Source organism: Macaca mulatta, chromosome 9, assembly GCF_049350105.2.
Source record: "Macaca mulatta isolate MMU2019108-1 chromosome 9, T2T-MMU8v2.0, whole genome shotgun sequence".
NCBI lineage: Eukaryota > Metazoa > Chordata > Mammalia > Primates > Cercopithecidae > Macaca > Macaca mulatta.
This window is the reverse complement of record NC_133414.1, coordinates 136,514,181-136,540,455: the sequence shown is the minus strand read 5'-3', so window position 1 is coordinate 136,540,455 and position 26,275 is coordinate 136,514,181. Positions and strand designations below refer to the sequence as shown.

The 26,275-nt window shown below is 51.3% G+C and overlaps 1 protein-coding gene and 1 long non-coding RNA gene across 4 annotated transcripts in view; one reads left to right on the top strand and one right to left on the bottom strand.

The window, feature by feature from the left end:
* Nucleotides 1-14,771, bottom strand: part of LHPP (phospholysine phosphohistidine inorganic pyrophosphate phosphatase) — a 150,403-nt gene extending 135,632 nt beyond the window's left edge. For all 3 annotated transcript variants that reach the window (XM_001083060.5, XM_015148402.3, XM_077947813.1), the window contains exon 1: nt 14,604-14,771. In XM_001083060.5, coding sequence (XP_001083060.2) covers nt 14,604-14,728 — 125 coding nt within the window. In that variant the 5' untranslated portion in view covers nt 14,729-14,771. The remainder of the gene's footprint in view (nt 1-14,603) is intronic.
* Nucleotides 14,772-14,851: 80 nt separating this feature from the next.
* Nucleotides 14,852-16,403, top strand: LOC144331363 (uncharacterized). The gene is made up of 2 exons (XR_013398448.1): nt 14,852-15,086; nt 15,656-16,403. It is a non-coding gene; the product is annotated as an uncharacterized LOC144331363 (long non-coding RNA).
* The last annotated feature ends 9,872 nt before the right edge of the window (nt 16,404-26,275 follow it).

Sequence of the window (26,275 nt, the reverse complement as noted above, 5' to 3'; positions counted from 1 at the left end):
AGGCGGTGACTGGCCCTTTCCTGCAGCAACTTTGCCGGATGCTCTCAAGAATCCCGTCCAAAATCTACCCAGCACAGTACCCAGTACCCAGCGTAGTAGGTGCTTTACTGGGAGAAGCACCTAACTGACCAAATTCCAGATCTGATGGGCCCACTTGGTAATGGAGAAATTCACAGCCAGAGGAAAGGGGTGTGGAGGCAGCGGGGCAAAGGGGTGGAGCGTTGGTTCCCAGGGAGCGGGGTTGGGAGGGGCAGCACTTCCCCACATCAGACTTCAGACTCCTGCCTCCCAGTGCCACGTCACAGACATCACCTGGTGCACTGGAGGGTCCCTATTACTACTGAACCAGTGCAGAGAAATACAAGCTCAACACCTCAGTTTCCTCAGGGAGGGGAAAGGACATTGACCACCCCCTTTCCCAGGGGTTGTAGTGAAAGGAGATGCAGGCGCAGCACTCAGCAGCCCCAGTGGCACCGAAACGTTTGTTTTGTTTTGTTTTGAAATGGAGTCTTGCTCTGTTGCCCAGGCTGGAGTGCAGTGGCACGATCTCAACTTACCACAACCTCTGCCTCCCGGGTTCAAGTGATTCTCCTGCCTCAACTTCCCGAATAGCGGGGACTACAGGCGCGCACCACCATGCACGGCCAATTTTTGTATTTTTAGTAGAGACGGGGTTTCACGATGTTTGCCAGGCTGGTCTCAAACTCCTGACCTCGTGATCCGCCCCATCTCGGCCTCCCAAAGTGTTGGGATTACAGGCGTGAGCCACCGCACCTGGCCTTGAAATGTTTTTAATAACGGGGCCTCTGGGCAGTGCTAGCCACTGTCTGATTTTCAGATCTTCAGTCGCTGTCAGCAATGGAGATTGAACATGCACGTTTGGAGAACTGAAACCCACAAAGTGCTCATTTCCTCCAAAACTCCAACTTTCCAAAACAGAAGGTTGAGCAGGAGCCCCGTAAGCAGAGCAGAGTTGTTTTTCAATAGAAATAGACAGTTATTCACATACGCCCCGGGGATGCCCACGCTGATGTGGGGATGAGCCCACCCTGTGCCCCGCACCATGATGCACACCAGCTTGGGCTGGGGGACAACCTGCAGGTAGGAGTAGCAACAGATCGGCATCTGTCCCCCAGGAGTGGGGTCTGGCTTCCCACCCTGGCGCGCGCACAAGGCTCGTGGAGTCTTGAGCCCCAGCCATAAACAGTGTGATGGTGGTGCCCAGCCTTCCAGCTCTCCAGGGCTGTCATGAAGGAGACGAGGTAAAGGCTACACACAGCAGAGACGCCATGGGCCCTTGGCACGGGGCAGGCCTCACACTGGCTCCAGCTGAACCTGCTGCACTTGCTCCTCCTTCCAGCTGACGGGCCAGGGCAACCCTAGCAGTGAGGCGGGCAGCCAGCTGCTCCCTGGCCCCTACCCGCGGACCCTTCCCCATGGTCTGCTAGACGCTGTTGAGCAGCTGCACACAGTCTTGTGTCATCAGTGTCCAAAGTTTGAATGGAGAGAAGAGACGCAGTGACGCAGGAGCTGGGCCCTAGCTGGGCCTCCTGGTCTTGGTCAGCTGGGCAGTGACCTGAGCGGGGCGGCAATGAGGTCACGCTGGGGCAGGCCCCCAGCTAAGGCCCTTATAAAACACGCAGCACACCTTCCCGTACCTGCGCCTCCTCACATGCCCGCACAACTCCCATCTAGAGTGTTCTCTGAAGTGCCTGTGCCACGGAGCCCAGATCACAGGAACATGTTGATCCCATGAGCATCGATGTCCCAGGAATCAATAAACACAATTTAGAATCAAGTGCATGGGAATCGGCAGCCAGAGACCTTGGAGACCACATAGCTCGAGTGGCTCACCCCAGAGGGACAGGAAATGCCTCGTGGCACATGGGGCTGGAGGGGTGGGGATCCTGGGTCCTTTCTTCCACTCCTCAGCCTAGAAGCCTCAGCAGCAGCCCCACGTCCCCGAGGGCCACGGCGGCTGCAGGGGACAAAGGCCAGGCCTCTGTAAGGTGGGAGCTTGGCTCAGGAAGCAGACGCACCTCCTCCCTGTATGACTGTGGCTTGTCACCTAACCCTCTGCAACCTGTTTCCTCACCTGTAAAATGAGGCACTAACAGTAGCTACTAGACAGGGCTGTCATGAAGATCATATTTTTTATTTATTTCTTTTATTTTATTTTTGAGACGGAGTCTCACTCTGTCGCCCGGACTGGAGTGCAGTGGCACGATCTCGGCTCACTGCAACCTCTGCCTCCCAGGTTCAAGTGATTCTCCTGCCTCAGTCTCCCAGGTAGCTGGGATTAAGGGCACCCGCCACTATGCCCAGCTTATTTTTTGTATTTTTAGTAGAGATGGGGTTTCACCATGTTGGCCAGGTTGGTCTCAAACTCCTGACCACCGGCTCATGCCTGTAATCTCCAGCACTTTGGGAGGCCGAGGCAGGCCAGGAGTTTGAGACCAGCCTGGCCAACACGGAGAACAACATAGTGAAACCCCTTCTCTATTAAAAATACAAAAGTTAGCTGGGTGTGGTGGTGCACACCTGTAATCCCAGCTATTCAGGAGGCTGAGGCAGGAGAATCACTAGAACCTGGGTGGCAAAGGTTACAGTGAGCTGAGATGGCGCCACTGTACTCCAGTCTGGGCGACAGAGCGAGACTGCATTTCAAAAAAAAAAGACAAAAAAAAGACATGAGAAGCACCTGGCACATTTCGAATACTAAATAAATGGCAGTAATTACTGTGGTGGTGACAATGACAACCACGTATCTGACAAACCCAGTGTTGGGGCAGGTACATTTTGAGAGGAAGCCAGGTGCCCGGGGAAGCAGGCCAGCAGGAGGAGCCCAGAGTGCATCGCCCAGGGGCACCTTTAGGAAGAGGGGGAAGTTGACACCAGCAGGGAGCCCAGGGTGAACTGAGCCCCAGCCGTGGCTACAGCAGCGCCTAGTGAGTGGCTCCTCCCCCACCGAGCCCCACCGGCATGTTCACGTCAAATCCTCTTGACAATCTGAGAGGTGGGTTCAAGTTTCCACTTACAGATGGGACCCGCGGTTTGGAGATGGGACCTGTGGTTTGGAGATGGGACCTGCGGTTTGGAGGGGCTCAGTGACTTATCTAGGGACAGAACTGGGATGAGAATCCTTTTATGTTAGCCTCATGGAAATATAAACAGATGTGGACAATACAGCTCCGTGAGCAGAACTGTGTGCTTCGGTTTAGCATGTGCGCTGAGTTCAACAACTACAAGACTTCGTGTGGCCGGGCACGTTGCTTCATACTTGTAATCCTAACGCTTTGGGAGGCTGAGGTGGGCAGATCCCCTGAGCTCAGGAGTTCAAGACCAGCCTGGGCAACATGGCAAAACCTTGTCTCTACTAAAAATACAAAAATTGGCCAGATGCAGTGGTGTGCACCTGTAGTCTCAGCCACTTTGGGGGCTGAGGTGAAAGGATCGCTTGAGCCCAGGAGGTTGAGGCTACAGTGAGCCAAGATTGTGCCACTGCACTCCAGCCTAGGTGACAAAGTGAGACCCTGTCTCAAAAAAAAAAAAAAAAAAAAAAAAGGTCTGCTTATTGGCAAAACAACCCACTCTTCAAAATTATTTGCCCCTTCAACAACAAAATGCTTCTTTAGCTCCTGGATATGGAATAAGTACAACGTTGGCTTTTATCTCCTCATAGTCTAAGGTAAAAAGGAAAAGAAAACAAAAACTTAAAAAAAGGAAAACGTTGGCATTTGTTTGTTTTTGCTTTTTTGAGACCGAGTCTCACTGTATTGCCCAGGCTGGAGTGCAGTGGCGTAATCTCAGCTCACTGCAACCTCCACCTCCCAGGTTCAAGTGGTTCTTCAGCCTCCTGAGTAGTTGGGACTACAGGTGCGCACCACCGCACCCAGCTAATTTTTTAATATTTTTAGTGAGATGGAGTTTCACTGTGTTGGCCAGGCTGGTCTTGAACTCCTGACCTCAGATGGTCCACCTGCCTCGGCATCCCAAAGTGCTGGGATTACACGCGTGAGCCACCTGGCCCAGCCCAAACGTTGGTTTAGGACAAAATATTTCACTTAACTCTTGCAGCCTTGGTACAGGAATTACACATAGGAAACTGGGGCCCTTGAGGTGCAGCCATAATGGGGTGACAGAAGGCTAAGGGACTTCCTTGAGGCCACATGGCAACTATGGGGCAGAGCTGGGATTGGAAACCCACGTTCTCACAGTAGAGTTGGCACCTGGCACTTTATGTGACCGGATGAAGCTTTGCAACAGGTAAGATGTGGTGCCTGCCCTGGCAGACGCAGCAGCCCTCACTCCTTCTCGAAAGGTGTCTGAATAAGTCCTCTCACTTCTGGGAGTCTCACGTTCCTCCTCTACAAGCTGGACAGCAACGTGCCTGTCGCCGGGCGCCTGGGAAATCACCCTGCACACCGCAGTGGGCAGATGTGGCACTGCTTTGCCAATATGGATTCTTGTACATTGTGGGGCACTGAGGGTAGGAGCAGGATTCCATTCATGAGTTTTGTAACTTGTGCCACACTCACTTCGTAATTGGCCAAGGGCTTCTAACCAGAGGCAGCACCTGCAGGGTAAACCAATAATCCTGTGCCAGACCCACCCTGGCTGCCCTTGATTTTCACAGGGCGACCCCTGCCAACCAAGGCTGAGATCAGAAACTGAGAAGCAGACCTTACTCCTGCCATTAGAGCCACGGCAAAGCCTCCAAGCAGCCATCAGATTTTCCTCAGTCTCCTTCCATACGGTTCAAGTTTGTGATTCTGTTATGACTCTACCCTAGATATATGGGGGTGGCTGTGTTTCTTTTCTTTGTTTTTTCTTAACAAAAATGTAAGTTTAGGCTGGGCGTGGTGGCTCACGCCTGTAATCCCAACACTTTGGGAGGCTGAGGTGGGCGGATCACCTGAGGTCAGGAGTTCAAGACCAGCCTGGCCAACATAGTGAAACTCTGTCTCTACTAAAAATACAAAAATTAGCCGGGCGTGGTGGCAGGTGCCTGTAGTCCCAGCTACTCAGGAGGCTGAGGCAGGAGAATCACTTGAACCCAGGAGGCTGAGGTTGCAGTGAGCTGAGATCGCACCACTGTACTCCAGCCTGGAAGACAGAGCGAGATGTGTCTCAAAAAGAAAAGGAAGTTTATACACATTATTCTACAGTTTTTTCACTTGGTATATGCAGCACTCATGTCATATAAACTAATGTCAGCCCAAACAGAGTGAACTCATTCTTTCATAGCTGCCTAACAGTCTGAAGTCTGGATAAACCAGAGTGCATTCACTCATCCCTCCTAATAAGCTCACTTCCAGCACTCACATAAACTTCTAAGCATATACACTGTGTCATGCAGTTCACTGCCGCAGGCCTCAACATGTTTTTTTTGAGACAGAGTCTTGCTGTGTCACCCAGGCGAGAGTGCAGTGGCAAAATCTTGGCTCACCCCAACCTCTGCCTCTCGGGTTCAAGCAATTCTCATGCCTCAGCCTCCCGAGTAGCTGGGATTACAGGTGCACACCACCACACCCACCTAATTTTTGTATATTTAGTAGAGACGGGGTTTCACTATGTTGGCCAGGCTGGTCTCAAACTCCTGACCCCATGTGATCTGTCCGCCTTGGCCTCCCAAAGTGCAGGGATTACAGGCATGAACCACTGCACCCGGCCCAACATTGTTATTCATAAAAACACTTCCTTCATTTTCATCAATTGACCTCAGAAGAAACATTATAAATTTGAACATAGAACACATATTCCATTCTGAGCTAGGCACGGTGGCAGATAACTATAATCCCAGCTACTGGGTAGGCTGAGGTGGAAGGACTCCTTGAGGCCAGGAGTTTGATACCAGCCTGGGCAATACAGTATGATCCCGTCCCTATTAAAAATAATATACTATTCAAACATCATTCATATATATATACACACACACACACATACATATATAGGTGTATATCTATGTGTATATGTGTGTGTGTGGGTGTGTATGTGTGTATATATATATATTTAATTTTGGAGTTCTACTCAAAATTTCATTTGGTTGCATAAGTGCTCTGAGGCTACAAAGAATTCAAAACCCCTGACCCTGGGATCCGCAAAGAGTCTCCAGCCCCCAGTGACCTGTGTACTATCCAAACATGTGCCTTAGGCAATGGTGGGGCGGTGGCATTCAAGAGTGAAGGGGCGGGTGCCTGCACACCTGGACAAGAGTCAGGGAAAGCTGTGTCTCAAAATCCTCTGCACTTTTGAGGAATACAAAGGAAAAGGATGTATCATGTCACCCTGGGGAAGTGACTGGGACTTGGTCTAGGACGGAGGGCTTGGACTTTTCACTCCATATATCCACTGGCTGGTGAGAATGTTTACATAAGGAGGCCGCCTATTTCTTATGAAACTTAAAATGTTGAAATGACAGCTGAAATCACAGAACCCAGGATGGAAGAGCACTGGCTTCCATCTCTGAAGACAAAGTGCTTCACCTCCTGACGGCAAACGGGACCACAGGTGACGACAGCACGTTTTCAACAAACACCCCTTGTCCAAGGTCCAGGTTGCATCAGGAAAGCTCCTGTTGGCTTAAACAAATGGCCCTCTCCCTGCAATGTCCCGCCAGACCCCTCCGGCAGGTGCCACACCGCGTATGGGGGTTGGATGAGGCAACACAGATGAACCTCCAGCCCAGGCCCACAGCCCATGTTAGTATTATTGTTGTTGTTGTTATTGTTACTATTGCTGCTACTCCCAGGGACCTGTGTCCCTAGGGCCGGATGGTGCCAGGGAAGCCAGGCATGAAGGAGGGGATCCTGGGGTGCCAGGACCAGCTGGACTTCAAAGATCCCCTGGCCCTGGCCTTCGCTGCTCCAGACCTGCTGGGAGCCACCTGCATTTTATCAGGATTCCCAAGACACCCGCACACACAGGGGATTGAGAGGTGCTACTGGAGGGAAGGGCTGTGGGCCTGGCCCCATAGCACCAGGGCGATCGGGGCGGTCCTGGGTGGGAATTGCTTTATAAGGCTGCCCTGGGCCAAGCCTGCTTCCTTCCGCCGGCTCCAAAAAGGCTAGGCCAGGCCTGGGCTGGGCCCAGCAGATGTGCTTTAGTGGCCCAAGACAGGATGCAGTAAATGCCCACCCTCTTTCACATGCAGATGCCTCCCAGCCATAGGGCCAGGGCCCCGAGGCTGGGCCTCTGCACCCCTCGCTGTGCCCGGCCCTGCCTCTGAATGGCTCCCCTCGGGGAACCCAATCCACCCATGAAAGGGCTTCAATAAAGAGCCTGTTGGGGGGATGCAGCAGGTTACAGATGTCCTCTGGCCTGTGACCACGCCCACCTACAAGCCCTAGAGCAGCAAGTGGGCCCGGCCTGGCCAGCAGCACCAGTGTGGCCTCAGAGGTTTGGGCCTCCTGCTCCTCCACCTTAGCCCAGATGCCTGCCTGGCTGGCTCCCCCAGCATCCTCCAATCCTGGCTCCCTCGCCATGGGATCTGCGAGGCTAGGCACCCAGCCCTGGGCTCCCCACCTTGCTGCATGTCTCAGATGCTCTAGCCTTCCCTAGTGCATGCTGTCACCTGCTGGTCCCACACGACTGCAGCATCGGCTCCACCAGGGCACGGGCTGCCATCTGCCTGTTCACTGCGGCACATCCCCAGGGCCTAGGTTGGTGTTTTTAGTACAGCAGAGGCACTCAGTACATGCTTGTTGAGTGTATGAGTAAAGGAATGAACGCATGAAAAAAAATAAAAAGGAATAAATGAACGAATGTGTGTGTGTGTGTGTGTGCATCTTTAATGAGGGTTCAGCAACCTTTTCTACTTCTGCCAGTTTCTGAATCTCTCCAATGTGTGGTCCTTACTTTGAAAAGAGGAAGCCCCCCGACCTCAGGGGCTGGAGTGAAGGGAAGGCGGGTGGTTAAGCACCTGCCTGGCGCATGACAGGCCTCCCTCGATGCAGGGTGACTGCTGTGGCTGCGGATATTATTTTTAAAACCTGAGCTTCTACTCCCCCTGTGCTCTGTGGCCCTCAATAAAATCGGAGGACCCTTGTCACCACAGAAAATCCAAGAAGAATGGTGACAGTGTGTCACCCCTCGCAGGCTCAGAGAACGGACAATACTGCCAGAGAGCCCACAGTGCCGGGAGCTACCAGGGAGGCCTGTGTTCCCCCTGCCCACCCTAAGACCACCCCCCCCCATCACACTTGTCCCTCTGCGGTGGCTGGTCTCGCCCCAGGAACTTCCTCTGAGCTCCTGCAGGACTTCAAAGCAGCTGTGCATATCAAGGAGGCCACAGCATGAAAGGCGCAGGGCACCTCGCCCCGGTGGCTGCGGGCCACACAGGCTTCACCTGGGCAAGCAGGGCCTGCTCCATGAAGGCTTCCTGGTTCAATCACCAGGCGAGGAAAACAGGCGTCCTGTACCTCTGGAAAATCCCCAGGGAAAATTCCAAAAGCAGCACATTTTCCTGGAGGGGGAGCTTCCTGCACCACCTTCGCAGCCACTTTGGGCACCTGTCACAGGCCCCACAGGCACGCAGGGGAGGGTGTAGGAGCTTCCCAGGCCCTGAGCGTGATGATCTGGCCCCAGAAGCACTGGGCCGGAGTGGAGGGGCCTTGCCCTTAAAAGCCAACAGAAAGGCTGAAAGGGGCTCTGCCGAGAGCTGAAGGGCCCGCCGGTGTGGGTGGAAACAGGTCTGTGAGTGCTGGACAGCTCAGCGGCCCCTTCACGAAAACCCCACCAAGAAGTCTGTGTAACTGGGGGCCAGCGCGAGAGGCCATAAAGGTCACTTGAGAAGGCCCCCGTGGACAAGGCAGGGCGTGGGGACTTGGTCCTATGGCATGGGAAGCCACAGCGTTGAGAGACCAGGCCATCAGTTCTGCAGGCCCACAGACAGCACAATAACAAAACCCTCCAGATCACGGGTATGATGTCCCCTCACCAAAAATAATCCCATATGCTTTTGGGAAGGGAGCTTTTAGCCTCTCCCAGCTACATTAACAGGATGTATTACATTTCAGGATTATTATATTGCTGTTAGATGTATACAGTGTAGCTGCTACCAGAGACACCCCCAGCTAGATAAATCTGCAGGAGCCAAAGCAAATCAAAACAAAACCCTCCTGGCGATCGATCAGTCAGAAGACGCCAGCCCAGAACCCACAGAAGGTAACAGAACCCCTTCCAATGTCACAACCTGGACTCTGCACATGTCTGTTGGACAGTTCTGTATCAGGTGGGGGCCATCTGCTCAGAATAAGCTGTTAGAGAAGGCTGTGATGTTTCCCAAGAGCCCCTTCTCCCTCAAGGATTCCAAGTAGGGGTCTGGGTTGGGCAGGCCAGGGCTCAAACTGTCCCTGGGGGGCTGGGCATGGTGACTCATGCCTGTAATCCCAGCACTTTGGGAGGCCCAGGCGAGTGGATCACTTGAGGTCAGGAGTTTGAGGTCAGCCTGGTCAACATGGTGAAACCCCGTCTTGATTAAAAATACAAATATTAACCAGGCAAGGTGGCAGGCACCTGTAATCCCAGCTACTCAGGAGGCTGAGGCAGGAGAATCGCTTGAACCCGGGAGGTGGAGGCTGCAATGAGCTGAGATGGTACCAACGCACTCCACCTTGGGAGACAGACAGAGAATCAATCTCAAAAAAAAAAAAAAAAAAGAAAACTTGCACGTGGAAGCATACCTGTGGTCCCAGTTATTTAGGAAACTGAGGCAGAAAGACTTTTTTGAGCCTAGGAGGTCAAGGCTGCAGTGAGCTGTGATCGTATCACTGCACTTCAGCCTGGGAGACAGATCAAGATCCTGTCTCAAAGAAAAAGAAAAAGAAAAGAAAGTGGTCTTCAATGTTACACTGTTGTGTAACACCAGGAACCTGGCATACATCATGAGCCATCATGATACCCACCCCGGGACCCCCGCCCTGCCCCCTCTCCACCCTGCCAGTTGTTCCGGTCAGACACTGGAAACCACCCTTTATTTCAAGTTCTCCCTGACCCCGACAATACCCCACATGTCAGCAGGTCCCATAGGTCCTGCTTCCAACACACCTCTTTAATTCATGCCCTCCTCCCCATCTCCATTGCCCTCTACCCAGTCCAAGCCCCACCAGCTCGCCCTGGACCACTAGAACCATCTAACTGGTGACTCTGCGTCCTCTCTGGCTCCTGCCCTTCTACCAGCCTATTCTCTACACTGCAGCCAGAGAGATCTCCTTGAAATATTTTAATTAAAAAACAATTTTTTGGCCGGGCGCGGTGGCTCAAGCCTGTAATCCCAGCACTTTGGGAGGCCGAGGTGGGCGGATCACAAGGTCAGGAGATCGAGACCACAGTGAAACCCCGTCTCTACTAAAAAAAAAATACAAAAAATTAGCCGGGCGCGGTGGCGGGCGCCTGTAGTCCCAGCTACTCAGGAGGCTGAGGCAGGAGAATGGCGGGAACCCGGGAGGCGGAGCTTGCAGTGAGCCGAGATCGCGCCACTGCACTCCAGCCTGGGCGACAGCGTGAGACTCCGTCTCAAAAAAAAAAAAAAAAAAAATTTTTTTTTTTTAGAGTTGGGGTCTCACTCTGTCGCCCAGGCTGGAGTATAGTAGCACACTCATAGTCTCAAACTCCTGGGCTCAGGCAATTCTCCTGCCTCAGCCTCCCAAGTAGTTGGGACTACAGGTGTGCACCACCATGCCCGGCTAATTTTTGTATTTTTTGTAGAGATGGGGTCTTGCTATGTTGCCCAGGTTGGTCTCAATCCTCCTACCTCCAGCCTCCCAAAGTGTTTGGATTATAGGTGTGAGCTACTGTGCCCAAACATTAATATTCTGAATTTTAATATTCAATTTAATATTTGAATTGTAATATTTTGAATAGAAAATACATTCGCATAGTTTAAAAACCTTAAAAATGATATGCAGGCCAGGCGCGGTGACTCACACCTGTAATCCCAGCACTTTGGAAACCCAAGGTGGGCAGATCACATGAGGTCAGGAGTTCAAAACCAGCCTGGTCAACATGGCAAAACCCCATCTCTAATAAAAATACAAAAATTAGCCAGGCATGGTGGCAGGTGCCCGTAATCCCAGCTACTCGGGAGGCTGGGGCAGGAGAATTGTTTGAACCCAGGAAGCAGAGGCTGCAGTAAGCCGAAATTGCACCACTGTCTTCCAATCGGGGTGACAGAGCAAGACTCTGTTTCAAAAACAAAAATGTTGATATACAAAGTTATACAGTGAAGAGTCTTTCTCCTACCCTGTCTCCAACCACACAGTGGCCCCCACTTTCCTTCTCCTCCAGCTCTTTCCAGACTCTGAAGCAGCCTTCCAGTGTCTTTATGCAAACACAGCAAGAGAAATACATTCAAGCATTTCTGCCTTTTCTATACGAGAAACAGTGCACCACGCACCCTGCCGTGTGCTTGCTGTCTCCACTGGTAATATGTCTATAGACAGCGGTGCTCGTTCCTTTTTATACTGCATGTTATTCTGCTGTATAAACAAACAGACCCTTAAACTCCCCTACTGATGGACATCTGAGCTGCTTCCAGTCTTTTGCTGTTTAAAAGGCATTGCCAGGAATGACCTTGTACTCGTGTCATTTCTCACGCATGAGATAGGACAAATTCTCAGAAGTGGAACCACTGGTAGATGATGTCAAATGCATCTTCCGCACGCAATGAGTGGCAAGGTCTCCCATGAAGCCTTGCCTGCCCCAGTCACAGCACTGAGCTCTGGCTTCCTGCTCCCCAAATGAGGCCCACTTCACCCCAAAACACTGCCCAGAGTGCTCTGCTGGATTCCCACCAGGGCCACCCACAGAATGCTCTCATGTGTGACTGAGCTCGTCTAAAGCTTTGGAGTGATGGAGACTAAGGTCAGGAATCACTAACTCTGAACTTCAGCCAACACTGAGAGCAGACCCAGGACCCAGCTGAGTGTCCTAGGTCTGGGCTGCCCTTCACGCTTGCTCCTGGAAGCTAAGTCTCCCTGTTCCCAGTTCTTAGCCTCCCAAGCACCTCAGGCTTCACTATGCAGGACCATTTGGGTCCCTATTATCTCAGCAGCTCCCAGACATCAGACATGTGTAGACTGGCAGGATGGGATCTCTAAGAAGGACCAAGAGATTCACTTAACTGCCACCTACAGATAGGAATATTGAGGCCCCGTGACATCAGGCTACCAAGTGCCCCAGCTAGTGACTCTGGGAGGCCAAGTCCTGGCAATTAGCCCTTCCCGACTGCCTATCAACATATGGCAGTGCTGACCTGGGATGCCAACAGGAGGCCTTACAGAGCCCAGGTCCAGCAGTGCCAACCACGCTACTGAAAGTGTCCTTCTGGCTGGCCACGGTGGCTCACACCTCTAATCCCAGCACTTTGGGAGGCTGAGATGGGCAGATTATTTCAGCCCAGGAGTTCAAGACCGACCTGGGCAACATGGCAAAACCCCATCTCTACAAAAAATACAAAAAAATTAGCTGGGCCTGGTGGCATGCATCTGTAGTCCCAGCTACTTGGGAGGCTGAAGTGGGAGGATCTCTTGAGCCCTTAAGGTGGAGGTTGCAGTGAGCTGAGATTGAACCACTGCACTCCAGCCTGGGCGACAAAGTAAGACCCTGTCTCAAAAAAAAAAAAAAAAGAAAAAAGAAAAAGAAAAAGAAAAAAAAAATTAGGCCAGGCGCAGTGGCTCATGCCTGTTATCCTAGCACTTTGGGAGAACGAGGCAGGAGGACTGCCTGAGCCAAGGAGTTCAAGACCACCCTGGCAACATCATGAGACCTCGTCTCAAAAAAAAAAAATTATAAAAAGAAAAGTATCGGCCAGGCACAGTGGCTCACGCCTGTAATCCCAGCACTTTGGGAGGCTGAGGCAGGTGGATCATTTGAGGTCAGGCGTTCCAGACCAACTTGGGCAACATGGTGAAACCTGGTCTCCACTAAAAATACAAAAATGAGCTGGGCGTGGTGGCAGGTGCCTGTAATCCCAGATACTTGGGAGGCTGAGGCAGGAGAATCGCTTGAACCTGGGAGGTAGAGGTTGCAGTGAGCTGAGATGGCGCCACTGCACTCTGGCCTGGAAGACAAGAGCGAAACTTTGTCTCAAAGAAAAAAGTGTCCTCCATGGTCAAGTCTTGGCAGGCACGATGTTCTCTTCCTCCTTCTCTCACCTAAACCAATGCAGTCCAACAGAATTATAATGAGAGCCACAAAGGTAATTTAAAGGTTTCTAATAAGCACATTAACAAAAGTTTTTTAAAAAGGTAGAACTAATTTCAAATATTTTAACCTAAAACAGTGTATTAAAAATATTATCAACCGGGCACGTGGCTCACACCTGTAATCCTAGCACTTTGTGAGGTGGAAGCAGGTGGATCACCTGAGGTCAGGAGTTCCAGACCAGCCTGGCCAACATGGTGAAACCCCGCCTCTACAAAAATACAAAAATTGGCCGGGTGCAGTGGCTCACGCCTGTAATCCCAGCACTTTGGAGGCCGAGGCAGGTGGATCACCTGAGGTCAGGAGTTAGAGACCAGCCTGCCCAACATGGTGAAACCCCATCTCTACTGAAGATACAAAAAATTAGCCGGGTGTGGTGCCTGTAATTCCAGCTATTCGGGAGGCTGAGGCAGGAGAATCACTTGACTCTGGGAGGTGGAGGTTGCAGTGAGCAGAGACTGCACCACTGCTCTCCAGCCTGGGCGACAAGAGCAAAACTCCCTCTCAAACAAAACAAATAAAAAAATTAACTGGGCATGATGGCGGGTGCCTGTAATCCCAGCTACTTAGGAGACCGAAGCGGGAGAATCGCTTGAACTCGGGAGGCGGGGGTTGCAGTGAGCCGAGATCGTGCCACTGCACTCCAGCCTGGGCGACAGAGCGACACTCCGTCTGAAAAAAACAAAACAAAACAAACAAAAAGTATATTATTTCAACAGGCAAACAACATAAACCCATTTTCATGTGTTATTTTACATTTTACTCACGAAGTCTGATGTTTTGGGGGGTTTTGTTTTTGAGACAGTCTCGCTCTGCAGTCCAGGCTAGAGTACAGTGGCGTGATCACAGCTCACTGCAGCCTTGACCTCCTGGGCTCAAGCGATCCTCCTGCCTCAGCCTCCAATGTGGCTGGGCCTACAGGCGTGCACCGCCACACCCAGCTAATTTTTAAATTTTTGGCAGAGACAGGGTCTCCCTATGTTGCCCAGGGTGGTCTCCAACCCCCTGGCCTCAAGCGATCCTCCCTCCTCTGCCTCTGCAAGTGCTAGAATCACAGATGCGAGCCACCGCGCCCGGCCAAGACTTGTTCATCGGTATGCATTTTACCCTTACAGCACATCTCAACTCAGACTGGCCTCAGCTCAAGCGCTCAGCAGCCCACGTACCAGGAGGCCGCCCTGTCTGATCGCACAGCCCTAACCAGCAGAGGCCTGGTGCTCGCCCGGGGCAGCAGTGGGGTCGTCCGGGGTCAGCGCTGTGAGCTCACCGGGGTGGGAAGGGGGGGAACGAGGCGGGGCCTGAGCCGCGGCCCCGCCCCCTGTCGGCAGCCGGGGACCAGGCAGAGCTTAGAGCTCGGCGGCCGCAGCAGCGCCCCCAGCGGCGCCTCGCGGCCCACTCACCTGGCCACCGCCTCCACCGAGCCGGCGATGGCCGTGCCGCCGCCCGCGCCGCTGTCGTACAGCACGCCCGAGATATCGAGCAGCACCCCGCGAACTCCAGCCAGCCGCTCGCCCCACGGGGCCATGGCGCCCGGCCGTGCTCCTCTGCTCCGCGTCCCAACTGGCGCCGGCACCGCCGCGCAGGGGCGCCTGGGAACTGTAGTCCCGCGGGCGGGGCGGGGCAGGGCGGGAAGACCGGGCGCAAACCCGGAAGTGGGGCACGGCCTGGGCACCCTGGCGTCGCTCGCCCCCGAAACGGTATTCCTTTTCGGAAGTTTTCTTCCCAGGAGATCAGCGGACAAAGAGCAGGAAAAGCAGAAAACGAGTCCCTTGATTCACAGAAAGGATGCTCTTGATTCACAGAAAGGATGAGGAATTCGTTGAAATGTTATAGCTTTAGTCCAGTTCAATGAATTGTGTATATTTTGTTGATACGCTTACTAGGTGAGCTGTTTACAAGTGAAATAAAATAGAATTCCTACCCTTTGGGGATTTCCACTAATGGGGTTGGGGAGTAGTATACCTTATAAAAGGGTTCTTAGTCGCAGACAATAGAAACCACTCCAGCTAGAGGGGTTTTGTTTACATGGGACGTGAAGGAGCTTACAGATTTCCTGGGGAGACAGGTCTAAGTCCTACACAGCCAGGAGCCATGCAGCTATGAGAAACACTTAATTTTACTACTCCACTGGGACCACTGCCCCATCACTTAGCGCAGCCCCCAGCACAGCTGCCCCCAAAAGAACAAAACATACCCACCACTGTGCCCTCCGAAGTTTCTCTTTCTCCACCTGTGGCCACCCACTCACTTTCACTGTGTCTGGCTTGGTGGAACCTGGTCCACGCTGCAAGGGAGTCTGGGAAATGCAGTTTTTAGTCTTCCAGGGGCTGAGTGAGTCAGTTTGGAGAATCTGCTAGGAACATCATGAACCATACACGTATTGAGACCCTACTCTGTGCAGTGGGCACTAGGGGTACCAAAAAGTTCTAAGGTGTGATCCTTTGCCTTCCAGGATCAAGACTGGGCAGAGAACAATGGAAGACCTTCATGATTGCTGATGAAATGTGTGCCAACTGGCAATGGGTGACACAGACACAGTCAAGAGGATGACCTCTGCAGGCCTAGGAGGGCAGCTGTGGCTTCTGGGCAGGGGCAGCCTGAAATGGACCTTGGAGAATGGCTGGGCTTTAGTTTCATGCCAAGGAGGAGGAAAAGGGGTGCTTCTGCCAGTGGTGCGAGCTTACCTATAGTTGTTTCTTTTCAGCCAGCTCTGTGGGGTACTCTTGAGCAGTCACTTTTCATTTCTAGGACTACGGTAGACAGAATAGTGCCCCCTTGAGATGTCCACCTCCCAGTCCCCACAACCTCTAAATATATTACCTGACATGGCAGAAGGGACTTAAATCTTGCAGAGCCTATGCTCCTGTAGGGAGATTATCCTGGATGGTCCAGGTGGGCCCAGTGTAAGGACATGAGTCCTCCTAAGGGAAAGAGGGAAGCAGGAGAGAGTCAGAGTCAGAGAAGGAGGTGTGACAGCAGAAGCAGAGGTCAGGGAGAAAGATGTGAAGATACTACACTGCTGGCCTTGAATATAAAGGGGCCATGGGCCAAGAAATGCAGGTGGCCTCTGGAAGCTAAAAAAGGCAAAGAATTGGATTCTCCCCTAGAGTCTCCAGAAGGAATGCAGCCCTGCTGGTACTTCAAGTTTAGGACTTCTTACCTCCAGAACTGTAAGATAATAAATCTGTTGTTTTAAGCCACTAAGTGTATGGTCATTTCTTACAGTAGTGACAAGAAACAAATACAGGGATCCAGGTCCCTCACCTGAAAAATGACAAGTTGGTCCAAGGGGGCAAGTCTCTAAGTGTGGGCCACTGATAGGCTAAAACTTGATCTGAGAATTCCAGGCTTTTCTTGGGATGCAATGAGTGTAGGGCATTGTCTATGTTAGGGTTGCATTTGGCTGCATGTAACAGAAACCTAGCCATAGTTGCTCAACCAAATCAGATTTTCTTTTCCTCATATATCAAGAAGCCAAGAGGGAGGCAACCCTGGATGGGACAACAGCTCCCAGGACCATCAGGCTGCCTCCTGCTTTTTGCTCCACCACCCTCTCGGCATGCAGCCTGCCCCTCATGCTCACAAGATTCCTGCTCCACCCGAGGCATCATGACTGCATTTCAGGCAGGAAGGAGGGGAAAGAAAAGAAAAAAGGGCATGTGGCAGCCAAGTCTTACCCTTTATACCCGGAAAGCAAAAGCTTCCCCGGAACCCTGCTCCAACAGACTCTCGTTTGCATCTTTTGGGCCAGAGCTAGTCAGGTGGTACATGAATACCATAGTGTGCCAGGAAGCACACACACTGACTGAGCTTTCGGCCTGTTATAACAAATCTACAACTCATGTTGAATTTCAACTCAACTATGAATCCATCAACCATCTATTGCTATACTAGACATATGTCTCATCCTTTCAGATTTGCTTGTCATAGTTAGGACTCTTCGGCTGCCAGTGACAGAAGCCAAATTTCAAATGGCTTAAATTTAAAAGGAATTTATTGGCTCACACAACCAGATAGTCTACCAATGGACAGCGTCAGGCATGGCTGGTTATCAGCTCTGGGCTCACAGAGTCTCCGGTATACCACCTGGTGAGGATCCTTTTCCTCAACTTGGTCTGGCTGTTCAAGAAAGAATTCTGATTGGCTCTCTTGGGTCAGTGTCCCCCATTGTATGTGTTCCAGTGGAAGTGATACTGTCATGTTCCAGCCTGACCTGTGCCCTTACCAGGGCTGGAGGCGGGGCACGTGCCTACAGTCCCATCAGGACCAGAAGGAAAGGGAGAGGAAAAGCCCCCCAGCAAAAAGCAGGGTACATTAGCTGGATGCAGTAGCACCTACTTGAAGCCCCAGCTACTCTGAAGGCTGGGGCAAGAAGATCACTTGAAGTCAGGTGTGGTGGCTCACACCTGTAATCCCAACACTTTGGGAGGCTGAGGTGGGTGGATCACGAGGTCAGAAGTTCAAGACAGCCTGACCAACTTGGTGAAACCCCATCTCTACGAAAAATACAAAATTAGCCAGGTGTGGTGGCACGCACCTGTAATCCCAGCTGCTCAGGAGGCTGAGGCAGGAGAATCACTTGAACCCAGGAGGCGGAGGTTGCAGTGAGCCAAGATTGCACCACTGCACTCCAGCCTGGGCCACAGAGCAAGACTCTGTCTCAGAAAAAAAAAAAAAAAAAAGAAGATCACTTGAACCCAGGAGTTGGAGGCTATAGTGTACATGACTGCAACTGCACCTGTGAATGGCCACTGCACCCTAGCCTAGGCAATATAGCAAGACTTCGCTAAAAAAAAAAAGAAAAGAAAAGAAAAGAAAAAGTAAAAAGAAAGCAAAAAAGCAGGGCACTGTGAAAGAGGAATAAGGAAGCAACATGGTACAGGCAAAAGTAGCAGGTGCCCACCAGCCACCAATAACTTTCTTATTTATTAGCAAAGTCCATCTCCCTGGAAAGTGAGGCCAGACCAAGTGAGGCCCATATGAGCCAAAGAATCTTCTGTTCTACTGAGATGGGCTATAGTGGAAAAAAAAATCGGAGCACCATTGATAATAGAAACGCTTCTCAGGCCAGGCGCAGTGGCTCACACCTGTAATCGCAGCACCTTGGGAGGTCAAGGCGGGCAGATTACCTGAGGTCAGGAGTTCGAGACCAGTCTGGCCAACACAGTGAACTATCGTCTCTACTAAAAATATAAAAATTAGCCAGGCATGGTAGCACAGGCCTATTGTCCCAGCTACTCGGGAGGCTGAGGCAGGAGAATCACTTGAACCTGGGAGGCAGAGGTTGCAGTAAGCCAAGATCGCGCCACTGCGCTCCAGCCTGGGCAACAGAGCGAGACTGTCAGAAAGAAAAAGAAAAGGAAAAAGAAAAAGAAAAAGAGGCCGGGCGCGGTGGCTCAAGCCTGTAATCCCAGCACTTTGGGAGGCCGAGACGGGCGGATCACGAGGTCAGGAGATCGAGACCATCCTGGCTAACACGGTGAAACCCCGTCTCTACTAAAAAGTACAAAAAACTAGCCGGGCGAGGTGGCGAGCGTCTGTAGTCCCAGCTACTCGGGAGGCTGAGCCAGGAGAATGGCGTAAACCCGGGAGGCGGAGCTTGCAGTGAGCAGAGATCCGGCCACCGCACCCCAGCCTGGGTGACAGAGCGAGACTCCGTCTCAAAAAAAAAAAAAAAAAAAAAAAAGAAAAAGAAAAAGAAAAGCTTCTCAAACTTTAATGTGCATTAGATTCACCTGGAAGGCTTTTGAAAACATAGGTTTAGATTCAGGAGGTCTGGGTGGCCCTGGGAACCTGGAAGATGGCTGTCAGTTGATGTGGGCTGTTTTCTGGAGTCCTACACATGGCCTCTGCGTGTGGCTTGTGTATCTCACAGCATGACAGCAAGAGTCAAAGAGGAAATGTCTCAAGGGCAAGTGTTCCCAGGGAACAAAGTAGAGGCTGCAGGGCTTCCTGTGATTTGGCTTTGGAAGTCACAGAGTCACTTCAGTCCCGTTGTACTGGTCACCCAGGGCCACGCCAGGCTCAGTGTGGGAGTGGATGACACAGGGGCATGAGCACTAAGCAGCATGGTTGATTAGGGGTGGCCATCTTTCGAGGCTAGATACCTCAACACGTCTACCAGTGTCAGAAACGCCATGTGGGGTTAAACTCATGGTTGTTTTACGCCTGCATTTTTATTTTCTCCCTCCCTCTCTCCCTCCCTCCCTCACTTCCTTCCTTCCTTCCTTTCTTTTTGAGACAGGGTCTTGTACTGTCACCCAGACTGGAGTGCAGTGGCATGACTCATAGCTCACTGCAGCCTCAAACTCCTGGGCTAAGTATCCTCTCGCCTCAGCCTCCCAAAGTGCAGAAATTATAGGTGTGAACCACTGTGCCTGGCCCCTGCACTTTTTCTTTATAAAGAGCGTGGTACCCAGCATAGATGACCTGAATAAAAGCATAAGCTAGTTACACAGATGCACAGCATGGGAGTCAGACCCCTTATGAACCTATATCCATACCTTATGAACCTATATCCAAGAAATGTGTTAAACATTTCTTGATCTGATTTTTGTCTTCAGCCTATATGGTCTCTTAAGGTATGGGTTTCCAATCCATCTTAGTCAAACTGTGGGGCTTTGGGTTTGTGTTATTAGGCCACCATTTATTGCTTTCAACTCTTCAGCCTACTGAACACCAGGGTACTGATGGGCACAGGGATGGATGCTCTGCACTCCCTGACTTTAAGACAATCCAAGGACCAGATTCTGTATGCCAGGCAGTGTGATAAAGGCTGTGCCTGTCAGGGTTCCCTGACTCTGGCTAATTGAATTCCAAACTGCAGAGGGGAAGAGAAGGTTGGGTAGAGTGTAGGCAATTTACAAAATCAAAGGAAATGCTGAACAACGAGACCTGGGCAAGTACTGGAACCGTCAGTGTCAAGAGTGGGAAATAACAGATTATTTCGTGTTAGGCATCACTGCCACAATGAAGCATGTCACTCTGACTCAGATGCTCCCGGGAGAGAGGCCAGTAGGACTCTACTCCTGCAGGAGCTCACTCTGACCTCTTGGCCAGAAGAATGTTGGGGGGCCTGATTGGCAGTCCCATCACTACCACATTCAAGGGTGGGGGCCCGGGGGTCTCAGTAAAATCAACTACAGACACCAGAAAAGGGAGAGTGGATCCTCAGATCAGGCAAAACCAAGAGACGTCCATCAAGGGTTATGATGGCAGCGTGCCCCAGAAACAACGTGGGAAGGAGTGCTCCAGTCTGCGTGGGGTAAATCAGGGAAGCCCTCAAGAAGAAATAGTATTGTAGGGATGCAGTGAGGCTCCCAGGGAACCCGGAATGGAACAACGAGCATTAGGAAGAAGTCAGCAACAGCGGCAGCGGCTAGAGCCCACCTGTCTGCCTGTCTCTCGTGGCTTCTCCGCTCTGCTCTGCATTTGTTTTGTTGTTATTGTTGTTTGTTTGTTTGTTTGTATTTGAGACAGAGTTTCATTCTTGTTGCCCAGGCTGGAGTGCAATGGTGCAATCTTGGCTCACTGCAACCTCCGCCTCCCAGGTTCAAGCGATTCTCCTGCCTCAGCCTCCCGAGTAGCTGAGACTACAGGTGTGCACTCCTGCACCCAGCTAGTTTTTATATTTTTAGTAGAGACAGGGTTTCATCATGTTGGCCAGGCTGGTCTCAAACTACTGACCTCATGATCCACTTGCCTTGGCCTCCCTCGGCCTAATTTTTTTTTTTTTTTTTTTTTGGATACAGAGTCTTACTCTGTCACACAGGCTGGAGTGCAGTGGCATGATCTCAGCTCACTGCAACCTCTGCTCCTGGGTTCAAGCGATTCCCCTGCCTCAGCCTCCCGAGTAGCTGAGACTACAGGTGTGCACTCCTGCGCCCAGCTAGTTTTTATATTTTTAATAGAGATAGGGTTTCACCATGTGGGCGAGGCTGGTCTCGAACTACTGCCCTCGTGATCCACTTGCCTCGGCCTCCCAAAGTGCTGGGATTACAGGTGTGAGCTACCGCGCCTGGCCTAATTTTTTTTTTTTTTTTTTTTTTTGAGACGGAGTCTCGCTCTGTCGCCCAGGCTGGAGTGCAGTGGCGCGATCTCGGCTCACTGCAAGCTCCGCCTCCCGGGTTCACGCCTTTCTCCTGCCTCAGCCTCCCGAGTAGCTGGGACTACAGGCGCCCACAACCGCGCCCGGCTAATTTTTTGTATTTTTAGTAGAGACGGGGTTTCACCGTGGTCTCGATCTCCTGACCTTGTGATCCGCCCGCCTCGGCCTCCCAAAGTGCTGGGATTACAGGCGTGAGCCACCGCGCCCGGCGCCTGGCCTAATTTTTTTGTGTTTTTAACAGAGATGGGGTTTCACCATGTTTACTAGGCTGGTCTTGAACTCCTGGCCTCAAGTGATCTGCCCTCCTTGGCCTCCCAAAGTGCTGGGATTACAGGCATGAGCCACTGTGCCTGGCCAGATATTTCTGATCTGTGTGTTCATTGTAGCACGAGGTAATGTGAATGCTCATGCTTAGTACTTGGCTGCAGGCAATAGATGGCACACAAGAAACTCCACTGGGTCTCCCATCAACACCGGAGGGATAGAAATGTCCTCTCTTACTCATCCAACTTAAAGAGAAACCTGCTACCCAAAGAACAGGATACATTCTTCAACATGGGGAACAGTGGAGGAGGAGGTCCTAGGTAATTTTTTTTTCTGGCCACCTGTTTTGTAAAAGACCAGGAGGCAATGAGCATCCCTTTCAGTACAATTTGGCCATGTGTTTGGCTCGCTAACATCCTCACATGTGTATTTATACCCACGGTATTTCTAGAAAATATACCCAGATCCAGCAAGCCCTCCCTCTGTGCATGGAGTTGATTTTTTTTTTTTTTCAGCCTGGGTATTAAAATTCTGCCTGAGTGCTGTCTTTAAATTGCTTTGATGCTAGGTGGGTTCCAACCCTGACCTGTCCTGATGGCAAGTGATGCCTGTAACAAGCTCAGGATCAATATTCATAGCGGGTGTCCTGGGCTGATAACACTATCCAAGACAATGTTCACTATCAGTGCAGACAGCTGAGATATTGCACCATTAGGGATGTTGTGTTAAATAACCTGATCCATTTCTGGGGCTATTTAATGAATTTCACAGTTTAGATAGTATCTTTAAGGAGGAGGCAAAGGCTATTCCGGAGGCACTGATGCAAATCAATGGTGCCAAGCTTCCCAAGGTATTCCACAAACAAAGGTGCCTATAATTCCAGCACAGCCTTGAAGAGCCGCTGCGTGCCATGAATAGTGTTAACAATGGAAAGAATTTGCAGTTTATGCAGAGGGAGTGTGGGGGCGTGGGTGGGGGCAGGCAATATTATGAGCCATGTTAAAGCATTTTAGATAAAATCTTATGTTCCTGAAGTAAAATGCAATTGAAATTCTCCAGGTAAAACCCTGCATTTTGAGCCAGCCCCCAGGGCAGGATATATATGCCAAAAAGACAGCTTCATAAGACAGTTTGATGGCAAACAGGGAAACCTCATCTGCCAGACAGCCTGTGGGTAACCCCTTTCCCAGTACCTCAGCCACCTGCCCCAAGATGTGCTTCTTCATCTCAAATTGGTCTATAAGATGGGAGAGGGCAGGCACTAGATTTTAGAAGGAAGCCACAGATAGCAGAGTCTGTCGTTTGTTTACCGGACTCTATGTCCCTTGGTGCTGGAGAGGTCATTTACAATTAAAGGCTAGCGTTTACCATTTCCCACCAGAGCTTTGAACTCTGGCTGCCAAGCACAGCAAGCATTCCTAAAAAACAAACAAACAAACAAACAAACAAAAAACACCTCATAGACTAACTTGTGAAAACTGAGTTGAAAATATAGCCTTCCCACCTGACCCCAGACCAAAGTTTAAAAAGATTGACTCCCTCATTTTAGGACATGCTCCCTGCCACTGGTGGGTGCTTGAGCTTAATGGGCAAGGAAAATGGAGATGCGTGGCCGCTGAGGGACACATGTTCACTGAAGCTATGGAGATGCAGAAACTCGGCAGGGACATGGAGAGTCAAAAACAAGTGTGCAGGCTGGGCACAGTGGCTCACATCTGTAATCCCAGCACTTTGGGAGGCCAAGGCGGGCGGAACACCTGAGGTCAGGAGTTCAAGACCAGCCTGGCCAACTTGGTGAAACTCCGTCTCTACTAAAAATACAAAAATTAGCCAGGCATGGTGGTGTGTGCCTATAATCCAAGCTATTGGGGAGGCTGAGGCAGAAGAATTGCTTAAACCCAAAAGGCGGAGGTTGCAGTGAGCCAAGATCGTGCCATTGCACTCCAGTGTGAGAGACAGAGCAAGACTCTGTCTAAAACAAAACAAAACGTTAGTCGGGCGTGGTGGCACGCACCTGTAATCCCAGCTACTCGCCAGTTACTCAGGAGGCTGAGGCATAAGAATCGCTTAAACTCGGGAGGTGAAGGCTGCAGTGAGCTGAGATCGCGCCAATGCACTTTAGCCTGGGCAACAGCGCGAGACCCGGTCCCCCCCCCCAATTCTTGGCTTTTTCTCCAATTTGTTGCTTCTTCCTTTTTCGGCTCCTTTCCTATATTTAACATCTGTGAACCTCAAGGGAAAGATTATTCATATCATTTAAACAAAATTTTTTGAGGTAATCTATGGAGTACAATGGAAATGATCCGGGTTTGGGTTACTCTTAGCTGTCTGGGCCTCCCTTGACCCTCTGGTTCAAGGTATAGGGTAGCCCCTGGAATGCCCACCATCCTGTGAAAATAAAGAGTCTCAAGGTTTCTTACAGGAGAATGAATAAGAGGGACAGTGGGAAGCCACGTACTGCCATCTGGGGCTAACTTAAGGAAACCTATTACTAACTACCCTGAAGAACCTTAGCATTTAAAAATGTAAACATGAGCCAGGCACAATGGCTCACGCCTGTAATCTCAGCACTTTGGGAGCCTGAGGTGGGCAGATCACTTGAGATCATGAGTTTGAGACCAGCCTGGCCAACATGTTGAAAACCAGTCTCTAGTAATAATACAAAAATTAGCCAGGCACAGTGGCGTGCACCTGTAATCCCAGCTACTCGGGAGGCGGAGGCAGGAGAATTGCTTGAACCCAGGAGGGAGAGGTTGCACAGTCAGCTGAGATCGCGCCACTGCACTCCAGCCTGGGTGACAGAGCAAGACTCTATCTCAAAAAAAAAAAAAAAAAAAAGTAAACATGGTGGGAAAAGGCAGAAGTAGCGGCTAGGATCAAAAGGGTGAAGGGGGAGAAACAAAAAAGATTAGAAAAAAAAATCGAGAACTGGGTGAGAAAGCGTTATCAAAACAGAAAACAAAGTACCCTATCTGTATTTCAGGAAGACTCTGTGATTTGCAGTCCAGGTTCTTGGGCACCACTTTTTAGTTTCAGGGCCATCTTTTCTTTGGGTTTTTCACATGGTGTGCAGTCCGTTTCGTGGGAGGTGGTCCAGTGGGCTTGGGAGAGGCACTTCCTTTCCTGAGCTTTAAAAGCACAATCCATCTCCACTTTAGGACTGAAGCTGGCTTGAATTTCGGCAGGGCTTTAAAGTCCGCAGGGAATACAGTGACCGCCTCTGGGAGGGGCAGCAAGGTTTGAATGAGAAAAGCTACAAGGAGCTGGCTTCTAAGGATGCCTCTTCAATAACAGATGGGATTAGCAGCCCCCAGCACTTTAATGAGAAGGTTTCTCCTCCTCTTCCTACTCCTTACCTGCTCAGACAATATTAATTGCCAGGTCATTGTTTGGAAACCCCATGGGGCAGAGAAGAAAGGAACAGCAGCGTCAGAGGTGGTTCTGAGCCAAACACTAGGAGAAGCCTCAGAGTTTGCCTGAAACAAATGCTTAGCGCTCACAGACTGCTGTGTGCCCTCCAAGAGACAAAAGAAGAAATTTAGGATGAGTGTGGTCAGTGGAATGTGGTCAGTGGAAGCTTCTCCAACCACTGGTGATCACCTTCCCAGGGGACTTGGTGGGGCAGATGAGGGCCATTTCAACTGTTTCTCTTCTCTGACCTTAAATTCAAACCAGACAGGCATTTCTGAATCTTCTGCTTCTGGGGCTGGGAGGGAATGGGGGTCTGAGATGCAACCTAATTCTCAGATCCAATTTCTGTTGCAAATGATCGAACCTGTGACTTTGGAGAAGGCCTGAAGTTTGTCCATCGAGGGCTGTGCTCCGGGTCATAGCAAACCAGGGCAGACACCTTCAGCCATCTCACTTGGCTCTGTGCCTGAAGCCACTAAGGTTTCCAAAGCGGCAGGCATCCCGGTGGGGGCTCATCACTTCTCCAAACCTCTTGCTGGCCTCTGGCTTGGCTTTGGGTGGAAGCAAAAGACTGAGAGTCCGGGATTTTCTCCCTCCGTTTCTGAGATAGCAGGACGTACTAAAAAAGCACTGACCGGTCCAGTAGAAGACCCAGGTCCAAACCCAGACTCTGTCACCAACTCACAGTGACTCTGGGCAAATCTCTTCTTACCTTTGAAACTCGATTTCCTCATCTTTAAAACGGGGACAGTGGTCTGTGCCACGTGACGCCCATCTCACAGGGATGCTCAAAGAATCAAAAGAGATCGTGCAAACCTCAGGGTTTTGTGAACGCTAAACTGTGAGAACGTGAGGGATTTTACCTCCGAGGTAACCGGGTCTGAAGCTATTACAGTAATTCACTGGCGGGGAAGGAGATGCGCTGAGCATTCCCTGGAAATAAGCAGTCCTGGCCTCAATTGCATCCCCAAGTCTAAGGCGGGTGCGCCGGAGAAAGGGCACAAACTCAAGTCACAGAGGTGTGTGTGTCGGGGGAAGGGATCCCCGGGATGGAAGCCTCCCTGACGCCCTCCGAGAGTCCCAGAGGGTTGGGCGGAGGCGCGCGGAGCCGACTGCACTGTCCCCGCGGGCACGCGCACCGGGCGCGCGGAGGCTTCCTGGAGCCCAGGCAAGGGGCCTCCTTACAGCGCGGGATAGTCCCGAGGCTGGCCGGCGTTGCGCCGGTGCCAATCGGAGCGTAGCCCCCTACGGCGCTCTCCCCGCCCCGCCTCCCCGCCCCGCCTCCCCGCC